Raw genomic sequence first — 19,439 nt, 5'->3', positions numbered from 1 at the left:
GGAACCATCTACTGTATGCCTTCCCTCCGATACCATTCGTCCACAACGTTCTCCTCAAGATCTGCAGGGACAAGGCAGAGGTAATTCTGCTGATTCCTGTGTGGCCATGCCAACATTGGTACACCACACTTCTGGACCTGTCAGTGGGCACCCTGATTGCACTGCCACTCCTCCCTGATCTGATTACGCAGGACCATGGCTGCCTGCTTCACCCGGACCTCCATCTCACGGTGTGGAAGCGTCCTGGTTACACACAAGGGAGCTCCAATGCACAGAATTGGTGAGGGAGATGCTACTTGGGAACAAGAAGCCTTCCATCAGCGCCACCTACCTGGCCAAATGGAAAAGGTTCTCCTGCTGGTGCAATCGCAGTTGCATATCCCTACTTAAGGCATCTATACCATTCATCCTAGACTGTCTACTGCAGCTGAAGCGGCAAGGCCTGGCCGGATCATCCATCAGGGTACACCTCGCAGCCATCTCAGCATTCCACCCGGGAGAGTTGGGGCGTTCAGTCTTTGCCAACTCTATGGCGGGCCTTTTCCTTAAGGGCATGGAACGGCCATACCCACAGTCCTGCCCACCAGTACCGACTTGGGACCTCAAATTGTGTGACGTTTCCCTGTGGTGTTATCTGGAGTGGTGATCTGCTAGGTCACTCCAATCCTTGACTCTGGGAGCCAGCTTTACCCTGCTCTGCTGTGAGAACCCCCACTCCTGGGCTGTTCACACACAGCCTCTGGCATGTAACCTGCTTGGATTGTGCAACCGAATGACACTAGCCAATATCTCCAGTCCCAGACACAACCCTAGGAACCTCCATCTTGCAGTGTCCAGTTATGCCCACTGGATGCTGCAATCTTATGAGTTTGTCAGTTTAACAAAGAAGTTGATATGTAGCAGGCTTGTTATCCCAAGGGGAGTCTGACATGCTTCAAACCAAACACACTCCTTCAGGTAGAATAAACAAACAGATTTATTAACTATGAAAGATAGATTTTAAGTGATCATAAGTCAAAGCATAACCAGTTGGATTTGGTCAAATGAAATAAAAGCAAAACGCATTCTAAGCTGATCTTAACACTTTCAATGCCCTTACAAACTTAGGTGTGTTTCACCCCAGGCTGACTGGTTGCTCTTCAGCCAGGCTCTCCCCTTTGATCAGCACTTCAGTTGCTTGGTGGCGGTGTCTGTAGATGTAGGTGGAAGAGCGAGAGAGCATGGCAAACGTCTTTCCCTTTTATTATGTTCTTTCCTCCCTCTTGGTTTTGCCCCCCCCCCTCAGAGTCAGGTGAGTATTACCTCATCGCAGTCCCAAACTGGCCAAAGGAAGGAGGGTGACTCACTCGAGAGTCTTAACAGATCCTTTTGTTGCTGTCTAGGCCAGCGTCCTTTGTTCCTGTGAGGCTGGGCTGGGTTTGTCCCATACCTGCCCTGATGAGGTGTGAACTGCCTCTCTGCTCTTGGAGAGTTTTTGCCTGGGATTATTTTAAGCCATGAGGCTACATTTTCAGCCTCATAACTACATACATGAAATTATAACCTATAATATTATTATAACACTACTATAACAATGCTCAGTGCATCATGAGCCTTCCGAAGACACCCGACGTGACAAACTTTGCATTGGGTACCACACAATCATTTTACAAGGATGAACATGGGGGTGCTGGATGTTCCCCTGAGGTACAGAGCATCACAACCTGGTCCTAGCTAGACTAATGGGAGCCCTATTTGAGCCACTGGCTACACGTTCCCTTCTGTATCTCTCGTGGAAGGTGGCCTTTCGGGTTGCTATCACATCGGCCAGGAGGATGTCGGAGTTAAAAGCACTAACATCCGACCCCTCCCCCCCACATAATCTTCCACCAGGAGAAGGTACAGCTCAGACCACACCCAGCTTTCCTGCCCAAGGTTGTATCCCAATTCCACCTCAGCCAGGACATTTTTCTACCAGTTTTCTATCCCAAGCCACATGCCAATGCACAGGAGCAGAGGTTTCACTCTTACATGTGCGGAGAGCGCTAGCATTATACATTGAGCACACAAAGCCATTCAGGAAGTCAAACCTGCTGTTTGTAGCGGTGGCAGACCAGATGAAAAGGCTTCTGGTCTCTTCACAACACATCTTTTCCTGGATTACAGACTGCATCCATACCTGTTATGACCTCGCCAAGGTCCCAGTCCCGGCTATTACAGCCCACTCGACAAGAGCTCAAACCTCATCCATCGCTTTCCTGACACAGGTGCCCATCCAAGAGATCTGCAGAGTGGCAACCTGGTCCTCGGTGCATGCGTTTGCCACCATCACCCGTCATACTGAGATGACGCAGCTCTTGGCAGAGCAGTGCTCCGGTCAGTGATTCCTTAACTTCGACCCCACCCCAGTGGGAGAGCTTGGGAATCACCTGATTGGAATCTCCGTGAACAATCACTCGAAGAAAAGATGGTTACTCACCTTCTTGTAACTGCTGTTCTTCGAGATGTGTTGTTCAGGTCCATTCCAGTACTCACCCTCCTTCCCCTCTGTCGGAGTAGCCGGCAAAGAGGAACCAAAGTGGGGTTGGGTCGGCAGGGTCGTATATTGAGTGCCGTGAGGATGCCACTCCATGGGGCTCCCTGGCCAACCCAACGGGAGCTGCTATGGGAAAAAATTTCCGACCACCGTGCATGCAGCACGCACACACCTGATTGGAATGGACGTGAACAACACATCTTGAAGAACAACAGTTACAAGAAGGTGAGTAACCGTCTTTTCTTAATCCATTGCCATCAACTCTGTATTGAGAACTTCAGTCATGAATTACTCTTTCAAGGTTGAGATCCTTGGGGTTTGTCTACACTGATTTTTTTGTGCACAGATTAGAGCTAGTTGCACCACCTGTGCAAACTTGGTGTAGATGTGCTGCAGTGATGTAAAAAGTAACAAGTACTAGGGCTGCTAGCCTGAGGGGTACTCTGCGAAAAAAACAAAATTGAATTGTTCTGTTCTTAAATGAATACTTACACCAATCTTGCTAATTTAAGACCAGTTTGATCTTTATAAAACAAAATTAAATTGAAATGTTCTTGGAATTCAGTTATTTGTCTTTGCATTTTGATTGGTTTTATAAGTAGATGTGTGTGTTACATATATAATCATATATATTTAAAAAGTAGACAAAGTAGTGACTACTTATGATGCTTGTCATCTGAAGGTCAAACTGCTTTAGACAGCAATCAAACTTCCTCACCCTTCTGAGGTAGACATTATCCCTGAGTCACTGATAAGTTAACTAGCCCGAGAAGTCCATGATGAGCTAGTGGAAGAACCCAGAGGGGAGGGTAACCTGCTGAAAAACACATTTAGTGCTGCCCCGCCCCCTGCCACGGAGCAACCAAGCACAAAAAATAAATAAAAAGGCAAAGTGGTAGTGAAGGGAAAAAGAAAACTAACCAAAGACAGCTGAGCAATTTGGCATCCCCTGGATGATGTTTTGGTGTCCCTGGAAGTTGGCGACCAGGGCAGGTGCTGTAATTGTCTGTCCCCGAGGCCTGCCCTGCTCAGAGAACATGATCTAACCACTAGACACGTCCACATTATACATTGTTATATTCAATAGAAGAATAAAAGCTGGTGGTGATGGCTTCCCAGCAAAACTACAGACTGTGTTCGGCACAGTCTGGGAATGCGAATTAACATGAATCACTGACTAGCTATTTAGGGTATAAATGGTGGTGGTGTTGAGGTAATACCTAGGAACCGCAGTCATTTATCAGGGCCCCATTGTACTGGGTGCTGTCCAAACCCATAAGATGTCCCTGCCCCAAACAGCTTGCAGTCTAAATAATTAACATTCATATTTATGATGTATGTGAATCATATACTGCAAATTCCATTTAGTTTATTAAGATAGTTGTACCAGTGGAATGAGTTTAGCAGGGTAGCCCACTTCCATATTTTTATAGAATTTTTATTGGGCATCCAGTGCTGCTAGCAGTCTGCATTCTTTGGGCGCTCTTCACCCTCAGAATTTCTTAACCTGTAGAATAATGTTTTGTGATTAATCTGATGCATAAATTACACTGAGTTCTCCTGTCACTTTATGGCATATGAATATTCCATGTTCAGCACTTACTTTCCGTTAGCATCTGTCTTCCACATTTTGATGCAGTCCTGCATATTTTATACATTTTTGTTAAATTAACCTTACAGCTGGTCAACACTGAAAATTTACATTGCAAAAAATTCCACCCCCCCCCGGAGAGACGCAGTTAAGCCAACCTAACCCCAGTGTAGACCTCACTAGGTCAAAAGAAGAATTCTTCTGTCAACCTAGCTGACACCTCTTGGGGAGGTGGATTAACTGCAGTGATGGGTGGTAAACTTGTCCTGTCACTGTAGTGAGGGTCTACTGTGAAGTATTACAGCAGTGCAGCTGTGCTGCTGTAGCATTTTAAGTGTAGACATACCCTGAAATGTCTAGAGTAGATTTGCACCTTTTGGCTTGAACGTGGTCCTCCTTGTTAAGATCCAGGTACTGTATGCTGTTTGCTTGTCTCCCTACCCCTTTCCTTTCTGTGAGCTTCTTTAACCACTTTGCGGATAGTTTGTTACATCCACTCCTAATTTTATGGGCTTTCCTGCTGCTCCTTTTAGTCATGGGTATGATATGAACTTTCTTAATGCTTCCTGTGTTGGCAGGGTGTACTCAACTACCAACCTCACTGAATCGCCTTGGTGCCATAGAAATGTTGGGATAGTTTAAATGACAGTATTGAAATAATTGATATTTATCTTGTGGAAATGAAGATGTTGCTCAGTTTGGATTTGAAAATAACCTGCTGTCCCTTTTTTTAAAAAAAATAAAAATTAACTAGGTTGTGGAAGAGCCTCCCCATTTCAGATTTGTATCCAAATTAGTTTGGCAATCACTCATTGAGAGTACCTGCTTGAAGTACCTTTCTGATACTCTGTCATGGGGTCACTCACCACACTGGCACCTCCTGCTGGGCGTTTTGAGAATTAGCTCAGTCCCAGCAGGTGCGCCCTCGGGTGGTGGTGGCTCTCCCGTCCTCACCTCTGCCTGCAGACCCGTTACAGTTCCTTTCTCTCGGCGTCTGCTCTGTGGCACAGCCCTCCGGCCGTGTCACCATCCAGTTTGCCCCCCTTCCGGAGGACTCCTTCAACAAGAGTCCAGCCACTCCTCGCAGCGGTTTGGCAGTCCACAGCCAGGCGGCTCCTTCAGCAGCTAGTGGGGGAGGCCAGGCCTGTCCACTACTCCGGGCTCCAGCCCAGGGACCCTGCAAACAGCAGCTTCCTGCTGCCTTTTCCTTCCAGCTCACTGTCTCTATTCCCTGGGCCACTTCCCCGCAGCCTCAGTTCCTTCTGCACCTGCTTCTGGCTCCAGCTCCTTTGTCCTCTTCTCAGGGCCTCGAGCCTGTAAGTCCTGGCAGCTGGTCAGGAGCTCTGCCTAGCTCCCGGTCCCTGCTATCACCTGCTCTTCCCCAGGTGCTGGTCTCTCTAGGAAGCCAGTCATCTCCCTAGGGCGCCCTGCAGCAGACTAACTCTCTCTGGTCTGCGGCTTCCTTTTATATGGGCCAGCTGGGCCCTGATTGGCTGGTCCATATGCTGACCTAATTGACTGTTTCCCCGGCAGCCACTCCTTTGGCTGCCTGCTGCTGAGCCTCCCCAGGCTGGTTTTAACCCTCTCAGGGCCAGTACCGGGCTGGCACTACATCACAGAATCCATTCTTCAGCTCAGAGCACTGAGACTCCCTTTGGCAAAATTACAGATGTCTTTGCATCAAGGTTTAATTTTCCTGTTGTGTTACTGCTAGATCTCTCTGCCTGGTGAGATTTGTATTCTTTTGGTTTCTTAAAATGATACCAAGCTGGGAGGGGTTGCAAGTGCTTTGGAGGACAGGATTAAAATTCAAAATGATCTGGACAAACTGGAGAAATGGTCTGAAGGAAATAGGATGAAATTCAATAAGGACAAATGCACAGTACTCCACTTAGGAAGGAACAATCCATTGCACGCACAAAAAATGGGCAATGACTGACTAGGAAAGTACCGCAGAAGGGGATCTGGGGGTCATAGTGAATCACAAGCTAAATATGAGTCAGCAGTGTAACATTGCTTCAAAAAAAGCAAACAGCCTTCTGGATGAATTAACAGGAGTGTTGTAAGCAAGACATGAGAAGTAGTTCTCTACTCCGCGCTGATACGGCCTCAACTGGAGTATTGTGTCCAGTTCTGAGCGCCACATTTCAGGAAAGTTGTGGACAAATTGAAGAATGTCCAGAGAAGAACAGCAAAAATGATTAAAGGTCTAGAAAACATGACCTATGAGGGACATTGAAAACATTGGGTTTGCTTATTCTGCAGAAAGAAGAGAGGGGGGACATAACAGTTTTCAAGTACATTATTATTATTATTATTATTTATTATTACATTTAAAAAAATTGTTCTCCTTCGCTTCTGAGAATAGGACAAGAAGCAATTGGGTTCAAATTGCAGCAAAGGCAATTTAGGTAGGATATTAGGAAAAACTTCCTAACAGTCAAGGTACTTAAGCATTGGAATAAATTGCCTAGGGAGGTTGTGGAATCTCCATCATTAGAGATTTTTAAGAGCGGGTTAGACATACACCTGCTAGGGATGGTCTAGATAATACAGTGTCCTATCATGAGTAGAGGGGATTGGACTAGATTACTTCTCGTGGTCTCTTTTAGTTCTACAATTCTATGACACATACATGTTTTCACATCTCAGCATGGTTCATTTATTGCTTCAAACTCACGTCTCCAAACTCTTTTGTTACTCCTCAGCATCTCTGACACCTATATTCTGCTGTGTTTAAATATTTCCCCTGCAAAATATTTCTTGTGCTATGTGCAGACAACATCAAGACAGATTTGTCCGTGCCTGTGCGCTCTTTCATGGCTCTGAGTGGCAAGACTTGCCTTTCTGATATAAAAGCTGGATGTTGGCTCTCTTTCTTAAGGTGCAAGATTGAGGCTAAATTGTTAATTATCCTGTCCCACTTGCAGTTCTCTTAAATATTTTTGTTTCCTTCCCTGTTTTGCAATTTGTTTGGTCTTGGAGCTTCATTGGCTTTCAGAAAAGCAGCTCATTTTAAAGCATAGTTTTTGCTGATGTTGAGGGCCCTGCAGTCATATTCATAAGAACGGCCGTACTGGGTCAGACCAAAGGTCCATCTAGCCCCAGTATCCTGTCTACCGACAGTGGCTGATGCCGGATGCCCCAGAGGGAGTGAACCTAACAGGCAATGATCAAGTGATCTCTCTCCTGCAATCCATCTCCACCCTCTGACAAACAGAGGCTAGAGACACCATTCCTTACCCATCCTGGCTAATAGCCATTAATGGACTTAACCACCATGAATTTATCCAGTTCTCTTTTAAATGCTGTTATAGTCCTAGCCTTCACAACCTCCTTAGGTAAGGAGTTCCACAAGTTGACTATGTGCTGCGTGAAGAAGAACTTCCTTGTATTTGTTTTAAACCTGCTGCCTATTAATTTCATTTGGTGACCCCTAGTTCTTGTATTATGGGAATAAGTAAATAACTTTTCCTTATCCACTTTCTCCACATCACTCATGATTTTATATACCTCTATCATATCCCCCCTTAGTCTCCTCTTTTCCAAGCTGAAGAGTCCTAGCCTCTTTAATCTCTCCTCATATGGGACCCGTTCCAAACCCCTAATCATTTTAGTTGCCCTTTTCTGAGCCTTTTCTAGTGCCAGTATATCTTTTTTGAGATGAGACCACATCTGTACGCAGTTTTTGAGATGTGGGCGTACCATTGATTTATATAAAGGCAATAATATATTCTGTCTTATTCTCTATCCCCCTCCGAACAGTGTCTTAGCACATTCAACGAGGGTACATGCAGCCTCTACAGCCTTTCTGGCCCAAGTACCCATTCTGGACATTTGAAAAGTAGCAAGTTGGTCCTCAGTGCATACCTTGGCCTCACATTGTCATCTCTCAACAGTCTAGAGATGACGCCACGGAGGACCTCTGGTCTTTCAATCTTTATTTAGGTAGACTCCAATTCCACCTGAAGATCGAGCTGAGTGCGAGTCCCCTGAAGTGGAATGGACATGTGCAATCACTTGAAGACTGTTACTAATCTGTTCCATAACGCTTGTTCTTCAAGGTATGTTGCACACGTCCATTTCAAAACCCATTCTCCTTTGCCTCTTTATCGGAGTCTGGTGAGAAGGAACTGAAGAGGTGGTAGCTCCGCCCTTTATACTGTCACGTAGCAGCACAATGCAGCAGAAGACTCATGCACCCTCCCAATAGGTACCGTTGCAGGAAAAATCTCTAACAACTGTGCCTGGGGCACTTCCACGCCTGAAGTGGAATGGATGTCTGCAACACATCTCAAAGAATGGCAGTTACAGAACCAATTGGTAACCATTTCTTCTTAAAGATTGCTTTTTTTTTTTTCCATACTGCCTGATTCAAGGAGAAAAGTAAAGCTGAAGTTACTGAGTTTAGAAAACTTTGGTAGCTTAATTTATGAAGTTTTAAAAAAAATGGTCAGAATTTCTTAGCTGCCAAAAAGACACAATTTTACCTTAACTTCATATTGGCAGCCTTCTTTTGGCACCTTTTGCAGCCCTGTCATTATTGTGCATTATTTAAGCAGTAATCTTTAAGAAGGTGAGAAACTATTATTGCTTTTTCGCACAGTTGACATGATATTGGCTTAGAGCTGTGCCTGGAGTTTCAAACATTTCAAATGGCTATAAACCAACTTAAACACCTTCAGTTAGCGTTCTTATTACCATGAGGTCATAGTTTTCAACAAAAAAAAAAAAATCAAATGGTGTTTAAGTTATTTTTTAAAGTATTCTCATACCATAGAGCATAGCTGTGGATTTTGGCTTCTGGCCAGCTAATCAAGATTTAGTATTTTGACCAGCTGTGATCTAGTAATGTTCCTCAGAGGAAACATTTTGTAGGGAGGGAAAGATACATACTTGAGACTATGAATTGTATTCTGTCTTTCATAATGCATTATCATTTCAGAGCCTGCTACAGACAGAATAAATAATCACAAGTGAATCTGATTGAAAGAACTTTTTTTTTTTTTTAAATAAAGCTATGAACAGATCACAATTCACATCTCTTGACTGGAAAAAAATACTTTTGAAATATTGTAGATAGATTTTTAAAAAATCTCTCTGAACTCCCAGGTTGCTGCACAGCAGAATTCCTGTCTCTTGCACAATAGGTGCTTCTGAGAGTGTCAAAAGGTATTACCAGCAATCAGTGAAGAGAGAGAACTCTAAACAGACTTTAAGGGAAACAGTAGTGGTGCCCCAGATAACTGCTTTATTTTGGGCTGCTAGTGAAGTAACTTTATGTATGTTGTAAGACTTAAAGGCACATTGTTATTTGGCTTTTTGAAATCCCGACACAATTGGAACATTCAGATTCTGTCACTGATGTAATATGCTTATCTATAATGCTCAGTAAATGTGTGTCAGTTTTCCCAATTTTTATTTATAAATTCCACTTCATAATAGCATTACATTTTGCCCCAAAGGTCACTGACTCCAGTCTGGTCCAAGCTGATGACTGAAAATCTTAATGGTCTGATGGCAGTTTACCAAATCATTTCATATACTTCTCTGGTCTTAGACCATTCCTAGTGGACCGGGGTCCACATCTGTTTACAGGCTCAGAAGATGAGCCAAGTAATTGGGATTGGAAGTTGAACTAACTCGACCTTAGAAACAGTTTTCATCAGGGTTGTACCTTAGTAGGGGGTAGATAGACGTCAGTCTCCATAGTTGCTAGACAAACTAATTTCACATCTTCTGAAGTAACTTTTGAAAAAGTCCTCTGCCAATTAGCTTTAGCTTGCTAACTGAGAACATTACTTAATCAGTCGCAAAGAGAAGTAACCCACTGTTTGTCTGAAATCCACAATCTAGTCAGATATCATTTGCCATCCATGGGGAAATATTTAAAGGCTTAGAATGGAAGACCATAAGTCACACCATCCAGTTAAGGGACGGCATATGCTGTACAATCCCTCAGTATCACACTTCATTTGTACTGATTTTGTAGGCAGTAACTTGTATATACTCATCTCTAGATGCCAATACATCTTTAAGGTTGTAGAAAAGAATCAACCTTCAAGTTCTTGTGCTTTCTCTTAGGTTGTGATTGTAGAATACTATAAAATACCCTTAATCAAACATGAGTTCTAACCATTGCAAAGTTTAAAAAAAAAAAAAAAAAAAAAATGCTAAGCCATTGGTGTGACTTGGGTAATATAATAGGAAACTGAAGCCGAAGGAAAATATAAGTACATGAGCTCTGATGGGCCTTTATTAAAAAAAGGGGGCAAATTAATCCCTGACTTCAGTAGAATTACACCAGGGCTAAATTTATCCTAAACTTGTTGCAGTGAGAATACTCGCATGGTATTTTTTCTAACTCTTTTTTGTAATTTTAATTATTCTAATTGTGGATTATGCGGCCCTTAATTGTACTATTTGTTTTATTTAGCTATTTTCTCCTGTATATTCCCTAAGTTTGTATATTTCATTTAGCTTATGGCCAGTCTGAATCCAGTGCAGAATAGATATAGTACCTTTATTTTAATTATTGAACCAGAAGTTTAAGAACACAGCCCTACCTCAAGGAGCTTGCAATTGAAACACCTGGCTTGTGGCTGCAGTTTATTATACTGTTTTCCCCCAGTCTCCACTCTGACCATCATTTTGTGGATACAGTTCATTGATCCTTCTCCCACCACCCTCCTTGATGCACATCATGTTCCTAGAACAGCAATACACTTAGTCCTTTTTTCATTGTTCTGCTGACTCCAGATGGGATGAATGCCCTGCAGCAGAATGATCAAGTTGATTTCCTGCTTAGAGCAATTTAATATCTGTAAACTCTTCTAAATGTAAGATCTATTTTATTTACACTAACTATGTTTTAGTGTGGTGAACAGTAGCAAATGCCAAATAACTTAGCAATTCTCTCTGTAACCCCTCTCCCAACTTCCCAGCTCTGATTTTTGTCATATCTGAAGTTAGACCTGCTCCTACAATCAGATTCATATGGGTAGATTCCCATTGGCTTCAGCGGAGTGGCTTAAGATTCTGCCTTGATTACTCTGATTGTAGGATCAGGGTCTTAAATTGTAAGCTGTTGAGGAGGAGGGACTGTGTCATTTTATGTACTGTAGCCCCTCCCATAACTTTGAGCATAGTAAAAGTGTTCCAATACAGTGCATTAGTTCTTCTGTTTACTGTTAAAGAAATATGGCCAGACATGACTTTCCTGTAGACCTGGAGAAGCTACAGCAGCCTGTGAATACTCAAATTCTAAAGAAATGCGAAGTAACTTTGTAATCATTAGAAATTAATTTTGCATTGCTGCTTCATTAGACTGTTAAGATCATTTAGTGTACATTTCTATCTTCACACTTGACCTATTTGCAAGGAAAGGAAGTTCCTTATTTTTGCCAATGAACAACCTTTTTATCGCATGTCAGTTAAAAAGTCTTGTCTTATAAATGTGTTCCATGGTTTAAAAAAGAACAAACCCAAAAAACTTCTTCTGGTAAACTTGTTTCTGACCCTTTATTCACTAATGTGGCATGTCTGTTTATGCAGCTGCCATCATTGTGTCCTAGCACGAACAAATTTTCTAAAATATATGTCCTATCTTGCAGTGTTTTTTCCTTCTGCTGTAAGAGGCATGCCTTATTTTGTTTGAATATTTTGGCTTAGTTCCACAGTTGCTGGTCTAGCTCTTTTTGGTCTGAAGCAGTATTTTTTCCCCCTTCTTTGGACAATGTGGTTCTCCTGGGGTTCCAACTAGCAGGAAGAGATTCTTGTTTGACTATTGACCCCTGACGTTGTTATAGAACCCAAGGAGAATGATTTCATCTTTGAATTTTACAGAAGAAATTTAATGTTGGAATCAATTCATGGAGTGGCCTACCTTTTTGTGGAGAGAAGGGAATAAGATTTGCGCTTGAGGTTGAAAGAGGATTAGTGCTGGGCTGCATGTGAATGATTTCCCCCCCCCCCCCCTCCTCTGGCATGGTTTTTTTAAATCACCACCATTTAAAATAGATTGTGTCTATATTTAGTGATGGAGAAGGCAGACTTATCAAATCGTTCAAGCCCTGAAAAGCCCATTCTACACAATGGTCACTCTGTCTTCATCCAGACTCCACAAAGTCATTTTGGAACATTGTTCCTGGGATTTTTTGCCCCTTTGTGAAGTGAGATTATAAGCCATGTGCAGGGAGTCACATGGCATACTCTTGGGCTGTTTAAATAACAATGGTGCACATATTTTTGGTCCTGCCCTGATGCTTTTGATCGTCTGGACTAGTGAGTTTCTTTCTGCAGTTTGAACTGTTAGACTGAGTGACAAATCACTGCCTTCCATGTCTCTTCTCCCCACGCAGCTGAGTGAGTTCCCTGTACAGACTGGCTCCTGCATTTTCTTCTGTTCAACTTCTGACTCTGCTGAAGACAAATGCCGTAGGCTCCTCGTAGGGCAACCAGATGACAAAGTGCCACAAGTGTAGCTGTGCCCAAATTCCTACTTCACTAGGCAAATGGTGCTGCAATTGTGAAGCTTTCTTGTTCACCATCAAGACTGATGTTAGAAGGCCAGGCTCTGTCTACCTCTTCCTCCCAACAGGCAGATGGGCCTCTTCCAGCAACTCCCATGGCAGGGGCAGCAGACTAGGAAAGTCTATTCCCCTGTGCTCTGCCCACTTCAGGTGGGGCATTGGCTCTTTCCTGCCCAGCCCCCCACTGGGCAGCCAACATTCAGAGTTCCAACTCCCCCCATTCAGGTCAAGTCGTGTGTGCTGCTAGATCTGTTGGGCAAAGGATGCAACTTCTTATTAAGAAGGGACCATTCACCAGATGCATGAAGGAAATGATTTGTTCTACCATGTAGTTATCCAGTATGTCTAGAAACAGGCAGAAGACAGTATTGTCTAATTTATCAATGCGTAAGCAGTCATTTTATACTAAAAAGTAGCTGCTATTGCTTAAATGACCAGACAGATCCTTGCAGTTAAACAATGAATGAGCAGTCAGATCTGACTGTCTTTTATAGCTATTTATTTATGAGATGAGAATATTACTTCACATAAACAACTTCAAAATGGCATGCCCCTTTCCTTTGGCTCCAAACAGTTTGCCAAGGAATGCTTTAAGAAATGTGGTCTGGCCTTGTGAGGCTTCATAAACCCTCAGGGCTCAGAGTAAATCTCTAAGATATGTAACTTAGCCATAAAACATGTTATAGCTTCGTGCAGAGCAAAATGCTTTATATAAAAACTATTTGACTATATTTTTTAAATGGGTGGCGTGAAACTTCCTGAAAACACAGCAGTCAGTTCTTCCCCTCTGTTTCTTTGTTTCTCAGACTAAGGCTCACATCTCACAGGGAAGGCTCTTCAAACCCAGAGGAAATGAAGGAAAGGAAGACTTTTTATTAGGATTTGAGGAACCTAATATCTTCTACTTAGTGCTGAGTATTTGGTGGTTGTTTACTGAATCCAAAGCTAAAAGGAGTAAGAAAAAAAAAAAAGTGGAACAGATTACTCCTTGTACACTTGACTAAAGTATACAGCCTGATTGCAGTCTTCGCCACACCGTTTTTTTTAAAAAAGGGTTGCACTTTGTATGAAGGTTCCATTTACAAATCGATAATGTAAAGGGCTGTTAAATGGTTCAACTAGCAATAATCACACCTCAGATTAACTTCATTAGCAATGGTACTGCCACCGTTGCTGTTTTAACTAATAGCTAATCGCTGGAGTCCAACAGGTCAGTAGGGGTTGCTTATGATCATCTATAATGCCATCCCCTGGTATGCTGAACCCCTCTAGAACACATGCTACTCTGTAAGATGTGTATAACATCTATTAATCATTTATTAACTGTTTGTAAACAATTTATAAATGGAAACTTAATGAAAGGTGTGTTCAAAAAAGCTTGCAGTAAGGGAGGCTCGAAGCAGCATTGAGGTCCAGAAGAAAAGGCACTGGCCTGGGACCTGGGAAACATGGGTTTTGTTCCCAGCTCTGTCATGACCCTCTATGGCTTTGGACAAGAAATTTCTCTCTCCATGCCACATTTTCTCCAGGCGGGAATTCTTACTTTTCTTTGTAAAGCAACTTGAGTTTGAGTGAACAGTGCTGTGTACTCTCCACAGTAAGCATGGAAATAACAAAGCGCATCAGCCCTTGAATGGAAAGGAGAGTATTGTTCAAACTTGACTGATTTTTGGAGGCCACATGTGCCAACAATGTTAGGGGATTGAGTTGTTCAGGGGATTGGTAATGGCTGTATTGGAATTGGTTACCTGGAAGTGAAATGTGTTCTCTATATACCAAGAGCTTTAGTAATCAAACAGTTTACCAAATAATGGCTCTTTGCCAACAAATCTGAACGGAGTTGCTGACTTCAGTTTCCTCATGGGCAGCATTCCCACCATTAACCACCGCCATATTTGCTTATTGCTATCATAAATTTGCTTCTGAAGGCTGTGTTGCTGGTGTTCATTTCACGTAAAAAATAAATACAGATAATTGAAGCATTTTACAAATCACTTTTCAAAAACTTACTGTGGAGTAGAGTAACATGTAAACTGATTTTAATCCATAGTCTGGCTCACTGGTACTCATTTCTGTCTTTGCTGGTCAGGAACTGATGCTGTCTTTTTGCTAGCAACAACATTACTTAGAGTTCTGATGGCCATAGTTTCTCTGTAGCGTTTACAAGCCCTTATACTGCTAGCGCAGGTTAATTTTATAACCGTCAAGATCCTGTGCAATGCCTCCTGAAATCTCGCAATAGGCCATGCTTTTGGGAGCTTCTAGTTGAATTAGTGCTTGCAACTGCGGTGATTGCTTATTGGAGGACTTCATGATGAGAATGAAAACTTTACGTTAAGGTAACTGTATGAATCAATGTAACATGATAGTTTCTTGGTTGGTTGACTTTGACAGTGGAAGTTTTCTACATATACCCCAGCTGAGCTTTTAGTTTTGTCAGTGAAGTTATAACTTGGGATGGCTTCTACAGTGTACAGCGTTAAGTGATACATTTTGGGTGCCAGCGCTCGAGGACCAAACTTGCTGGTTTTGCTCTGGGAGTCCTCAAGTAATAGGTTGTCCGAGCTCAGTAGTAATTAGTTTGTCATAGTCCTGAACTGATGCTCTTCTGGCTATAACCTTTTGTGCTGTGATCACACATTGATGGTGATTTTGTCATTCTTATCTTTTTTTTATAGTGATCGGCATCATATTTCTAGTGCAATTCCAGTTCCAAAGAGACAAAGTTCTACCTTCGGGGGCTTGGATGTTGGCTTATCTACTGGGCCTTCTTCCCCAGATAAGGGACACCGGGAACGGGCCAGCTCAGAGAATGAAAGACTACAGTACAAAACCCCCCCTCCTAGTTATAACTCTGCATTAGCACAGCCTGTTGCCATTGCAGCCCTTGTAGAAGAGTCGGATAAAAAATCTGGATCGCTAACCTCATCCTTAGATACCTCCATGGACTTCCCAAAAGAAACCAACAAAAAAGGAGAGGATTTGTGTGACAGTTTAAATGCAGAAAATGGGAGTCTGAATAATGTCCAAGACCCGCAGGAGTCTTTCCTGGGACGTACTAGTGCAATAAATGGAACATTTCTGCCTAGTGAATGCACTGGCAGTGCAAGCAGTGAGCAGCCATGCGAGTTCTATCCTCCCCTCAGCACTGACCTTTGTTGCACCGTCGAGCAAGCAGAGGAAATAATTGGGATGGAAGCAACAGGATTCAGCACCGGAGATCAGCTAGAAGCCTTTAACTGCATCCCGGTGGATCATGCTGTAGCAGTGGAATGTGATGATCAAGTTCTAGGGGAGTTTGAGGAGTTCTCCCGAAGGATCTATGCACTGAACGAAAACATGTCCAGCTTTCGCAGACCGCGCAAAAGTTCGGACAAGTAAGCTTCAACAGGAATTCGGTAGTGGACGGTACCACGGTGATATCAGCAATCTGAAATGAAGATAAAGTTGCACTTCTAATCCTTTGGGTTAATTATGGAAAAATGATTAAAGCTGTTCCTTTGGTGTTGGAAAATGAATTTTGTAACTGAGAGTGATAACAAAGGATCATGGTATATTCACTGTCCAGGTAAACTTTGACTCTGCTTCCAGTCCTTTCTTTGTCTGGTATTTATAAGCTGTTTTTCAGGTACCAGAGTCCATTCTAAATACTTTCTTTGAAAGAGATTTTAGTGCCAATCAGGCCCTTGTATGAATCTTTGTCTGCTTTCGTTATTATTTAGTTATATTTTATTTTCATCTTTTGAGGGGAAAAGGTTAATTTAAAAGTATATCTATGGTAAGACCAGCAGTCATTATATTTTTACCTTCTCCAATATATAGTTTCTCTTGAGCAATGTAGTCAGTGTTACAGAAATACCATGAACTTGCTACTTTTGAACAGCGTCTTATTCTGTTGAATTTTGCAATCCTTAACATTTTAAGATTGCACCGATGGGTTTTCTGTTCTTTAAAGCCTGGTGTAAACGTACCAGAGAAACATGCATCTTTTTATAAGCATCTAAATGAGATACCCACACCAATTCCCTCCCCTCCGACACTCACTGCTACTACCAGCAGGCAAAGTTTCCAGGTGGAAACCGTGAGGGCTAAATAACTTTACTATTCTTCAACAGTCATGTTAATCTAACCAATGAAAATTGCCCCACTCCCGGGTTAGGATTAAAATAGAACTATTACACCAGAGGCAAAAGCCTAAAAAATGCATTATATTAGCAGGTTCCACCTATCATTTGTTTTATGCGATGTCTTGCTTTCAGACATCAAGGTGCTGTGATGGATTTCATGGACACTCTCAAGTAATCCAGACTCTGTGCAATCAGTACATTGGGCCTGTTATGCAGTTTGATTGTAGATAGGTAGTTTACCACTGGCACATGTGTTTACAACTGCACTAATGGAAAAACAGATTTTGCAGCCTGCTTGTGATTTCCTGGTATTTGTCTGAGTTCGGATTTCATTGTTCTTGCTTTCTATATTGTATACCCAAGAATTTGGGCTCAGTTGTGAGCTCTCAGATATCAATATATATATATAGCAGAATAAAAGTTTAATTTACTTCATCATGCCTGATTTTACTTTCCCACTTTAATCTTTCTCTTGAACCAGTAAGTGAGTCTGTTACTTTCTAACTTTACCATAAGGTAAACCTAAATTAATTTAAACTGTGGATATGTGTAATCTAAACATTGTAGGTTGACAAACCAACACATTGAGTGTGAGATACAATATATACATAGTTGCAGTCTAGTAGCTGCATTTTCTATGTAATACCTTAATGAGTATATTGAAATCCTATTTATATTTTCATTAAAAGTTTCAAAAGCTTATTTATAACTGCATTAGTTAACCTAGCCTTTCTACAGCATTTCATCTATTTTTAGGATATTGCAAGAAACATTAAAAACAGGCATTCAGAAATTAAGGCCAAGGTATTAAGCACGTGTCTAACGTCAAGCATGAACATATTCCATTTAACTCAGTGGGACTGCTCAAATGCCTAAAGTTGAGCACATGCTTTAAGTACCTTGTGGAATTGGGTCCCATTGGCCCTAGAAAATGGTGCTTCAGTTCTAACATCATGAAAAATTCCTTTGCATTCCAAAAAAATTGTGTGTATTTCCATAGGGTAACTAACAGCTGTTTTAAAGCACTATTACTATGCGTGGGGAAAACTTACAAAATATTTTTTTTTACTAAACCCTATGGATAGCATAATGAGAGCCAAATTTGAATGCACAGAATTCCCATTGAAGTCTTTCTGCACTTCAGATGAGAACAAAGTGGTGGGATGCTTCGTGCTAATGACTTCATCTTACCTTCTTCCTTTTTTCTGCTCGCAGAGAGAGAGATAGCAGAACCACTACAACCTCCAGTCTGAGCATTAATGGCATTAGGAGTCACTCATGCACATTTGAGGGTGGAATTTGATTTTTATTTTTTATATATGAGCACTTCTACTGATACATACAGTACATAAATGAGGAAGTCATTATATTTGGGAGTACAATATAGTCTGTGCTGTGGTGTCTCTAAATCTACCCAAAGAAGAGTTGTAAAATTATGTCCCTTACACAAGCACCATTTGACTCAAAGCAATTGGACAATGTATTAAATGGGGTTCATAGAACATCAATGTGACTTTAAATACTTTTTGCATTATTTTCAAATTGATTATCTCAGGTTCCACACAACCAAATGAAGCCCAATAGTTGTCTTCCCATATGTTGTGTTGTGTTGCTCTTTTAACCCAGTGTTTCTGGAGTTTATAAAAACTCTTCTAATGAACCACTGTTGACCCCTGTAATTATAATGCGTATGTCACAGTACAGCTATTCTTGAGTCTGCATGTTTGTTGCACAAGTTTGCTTTACCCACTTTCTTCAATAATGAATCCTTTCAGCACACCTACACCTTAAATTGCCACCAAGTTTTTATAACGTTCTACCTAAAACAGTGTCTTGGGGCTTATCAAAGCATTGACAAATTTATTTTTGCCATTATAAGGCAAAAATATTGCACAAGCCACCACCTCGTGGCTTTTTTACAGTTTGCCTTGTAAATTACGGAATTAAAAAAAATCTTGGGGTCGGAGGAGTGGAGGTAAACTGTAAATTCGGATGATATATCACTGTGCATTTTAGTTGCCAAAAGCCTTTTAGTTTCTGCACAGCGGACACACTGTTAAGTCTGCAAGCGTTTTCAAGTGAAAATGTTTCATTGCATTTTCTTCCCCCACTAGAAATTCCTAAGATTTCTCAGAATATTAGTTTTGGAAGATTTGTGTCCAGCTCTATTTTTATAGCAAGCATAAGTGTGTTGGCTTATCCTTGCCTAGCCAGGTACTTTAAATAACTAAAACAAAATAAAATATCCCATAATAAATGGCATGTTAAAGTTCCATTGGTAATTGCAAAAAATCTCTGCATCTGTATTTATAAAATAAAATTGGTTAGTATTTATCTGAAGAGTTAAGTGTGTGGTTTCTTTACTGGATGATTATTTTAATCTGCACATTGCTTCAAATTGCGTGTTGGGATGACATTTGAATCCAATGTTCTCGCTCAATAAAATTTCTTGGCTTTCAATTCCTCAGCCCCACGTATGAATAATATATTGAATATGAATAATCTGAAAGCAGACTTAGTTTAAGAAAACATCATCTTGTCTCATTTGATCTGAATTTTATTTCACGAGATGGCACTGCATCACTTTTTCACCCTCCTCGCAAAGAGATGGTACACAGCTGGAATAACAGAGCCACATCTCATTGTGCTGCTCTCCGGCAGCTGGATAGGCAGAG

At 41.7% G+C, this 19,439-nt stretch overlaps 1 protein-coding gene across 1 annotated transcript in view; it reads left to right on the top strand.

Moving 5' to 3' along the window:
• UVRAG (UV radiation resistance associated) overlaps positions 1 to 19,104 on the top strand; it is a 147,806-nt gene extending 128,702 nt beyond the window's left edge. The window contains exon 15 of the mRNA XM_054015837.1: positions 15,316 to 19,104. Within this exon, the coding sequence (XP_053871812.1) occupies positions 15,316 to 16,018 (703 nt within the window). The 3' untranslated portion in view covers positions 16,019 to 19,104. The remainder of the gene's footprint in view (positions 1 to 15,315) is intronic.
• The last annotated feature ends 335 nt before the right edge of the window (positions 19,105 to 19,439 follow it).

This window comes from Malaclemys terrapin, chromosome 1 (genome assembly GCF_027887155.1).
Source record: "Malaclemys terrapin pileata isolate rMalTer1 chromosome 1, rMalTer1.hap1, whole genome shotgun sequence".
Classification (NCBI taxonomy): domain Eukaryota; kingdom Metazoa; phylum Chordata; order Testudines; family Emydidae; genus Malaclemys; species Malaclemys terrapin.
Note: the sequence above shows the minus strand (reverse complement) of the source record. Positions and strands in the feature narration are given on the sequence as shown.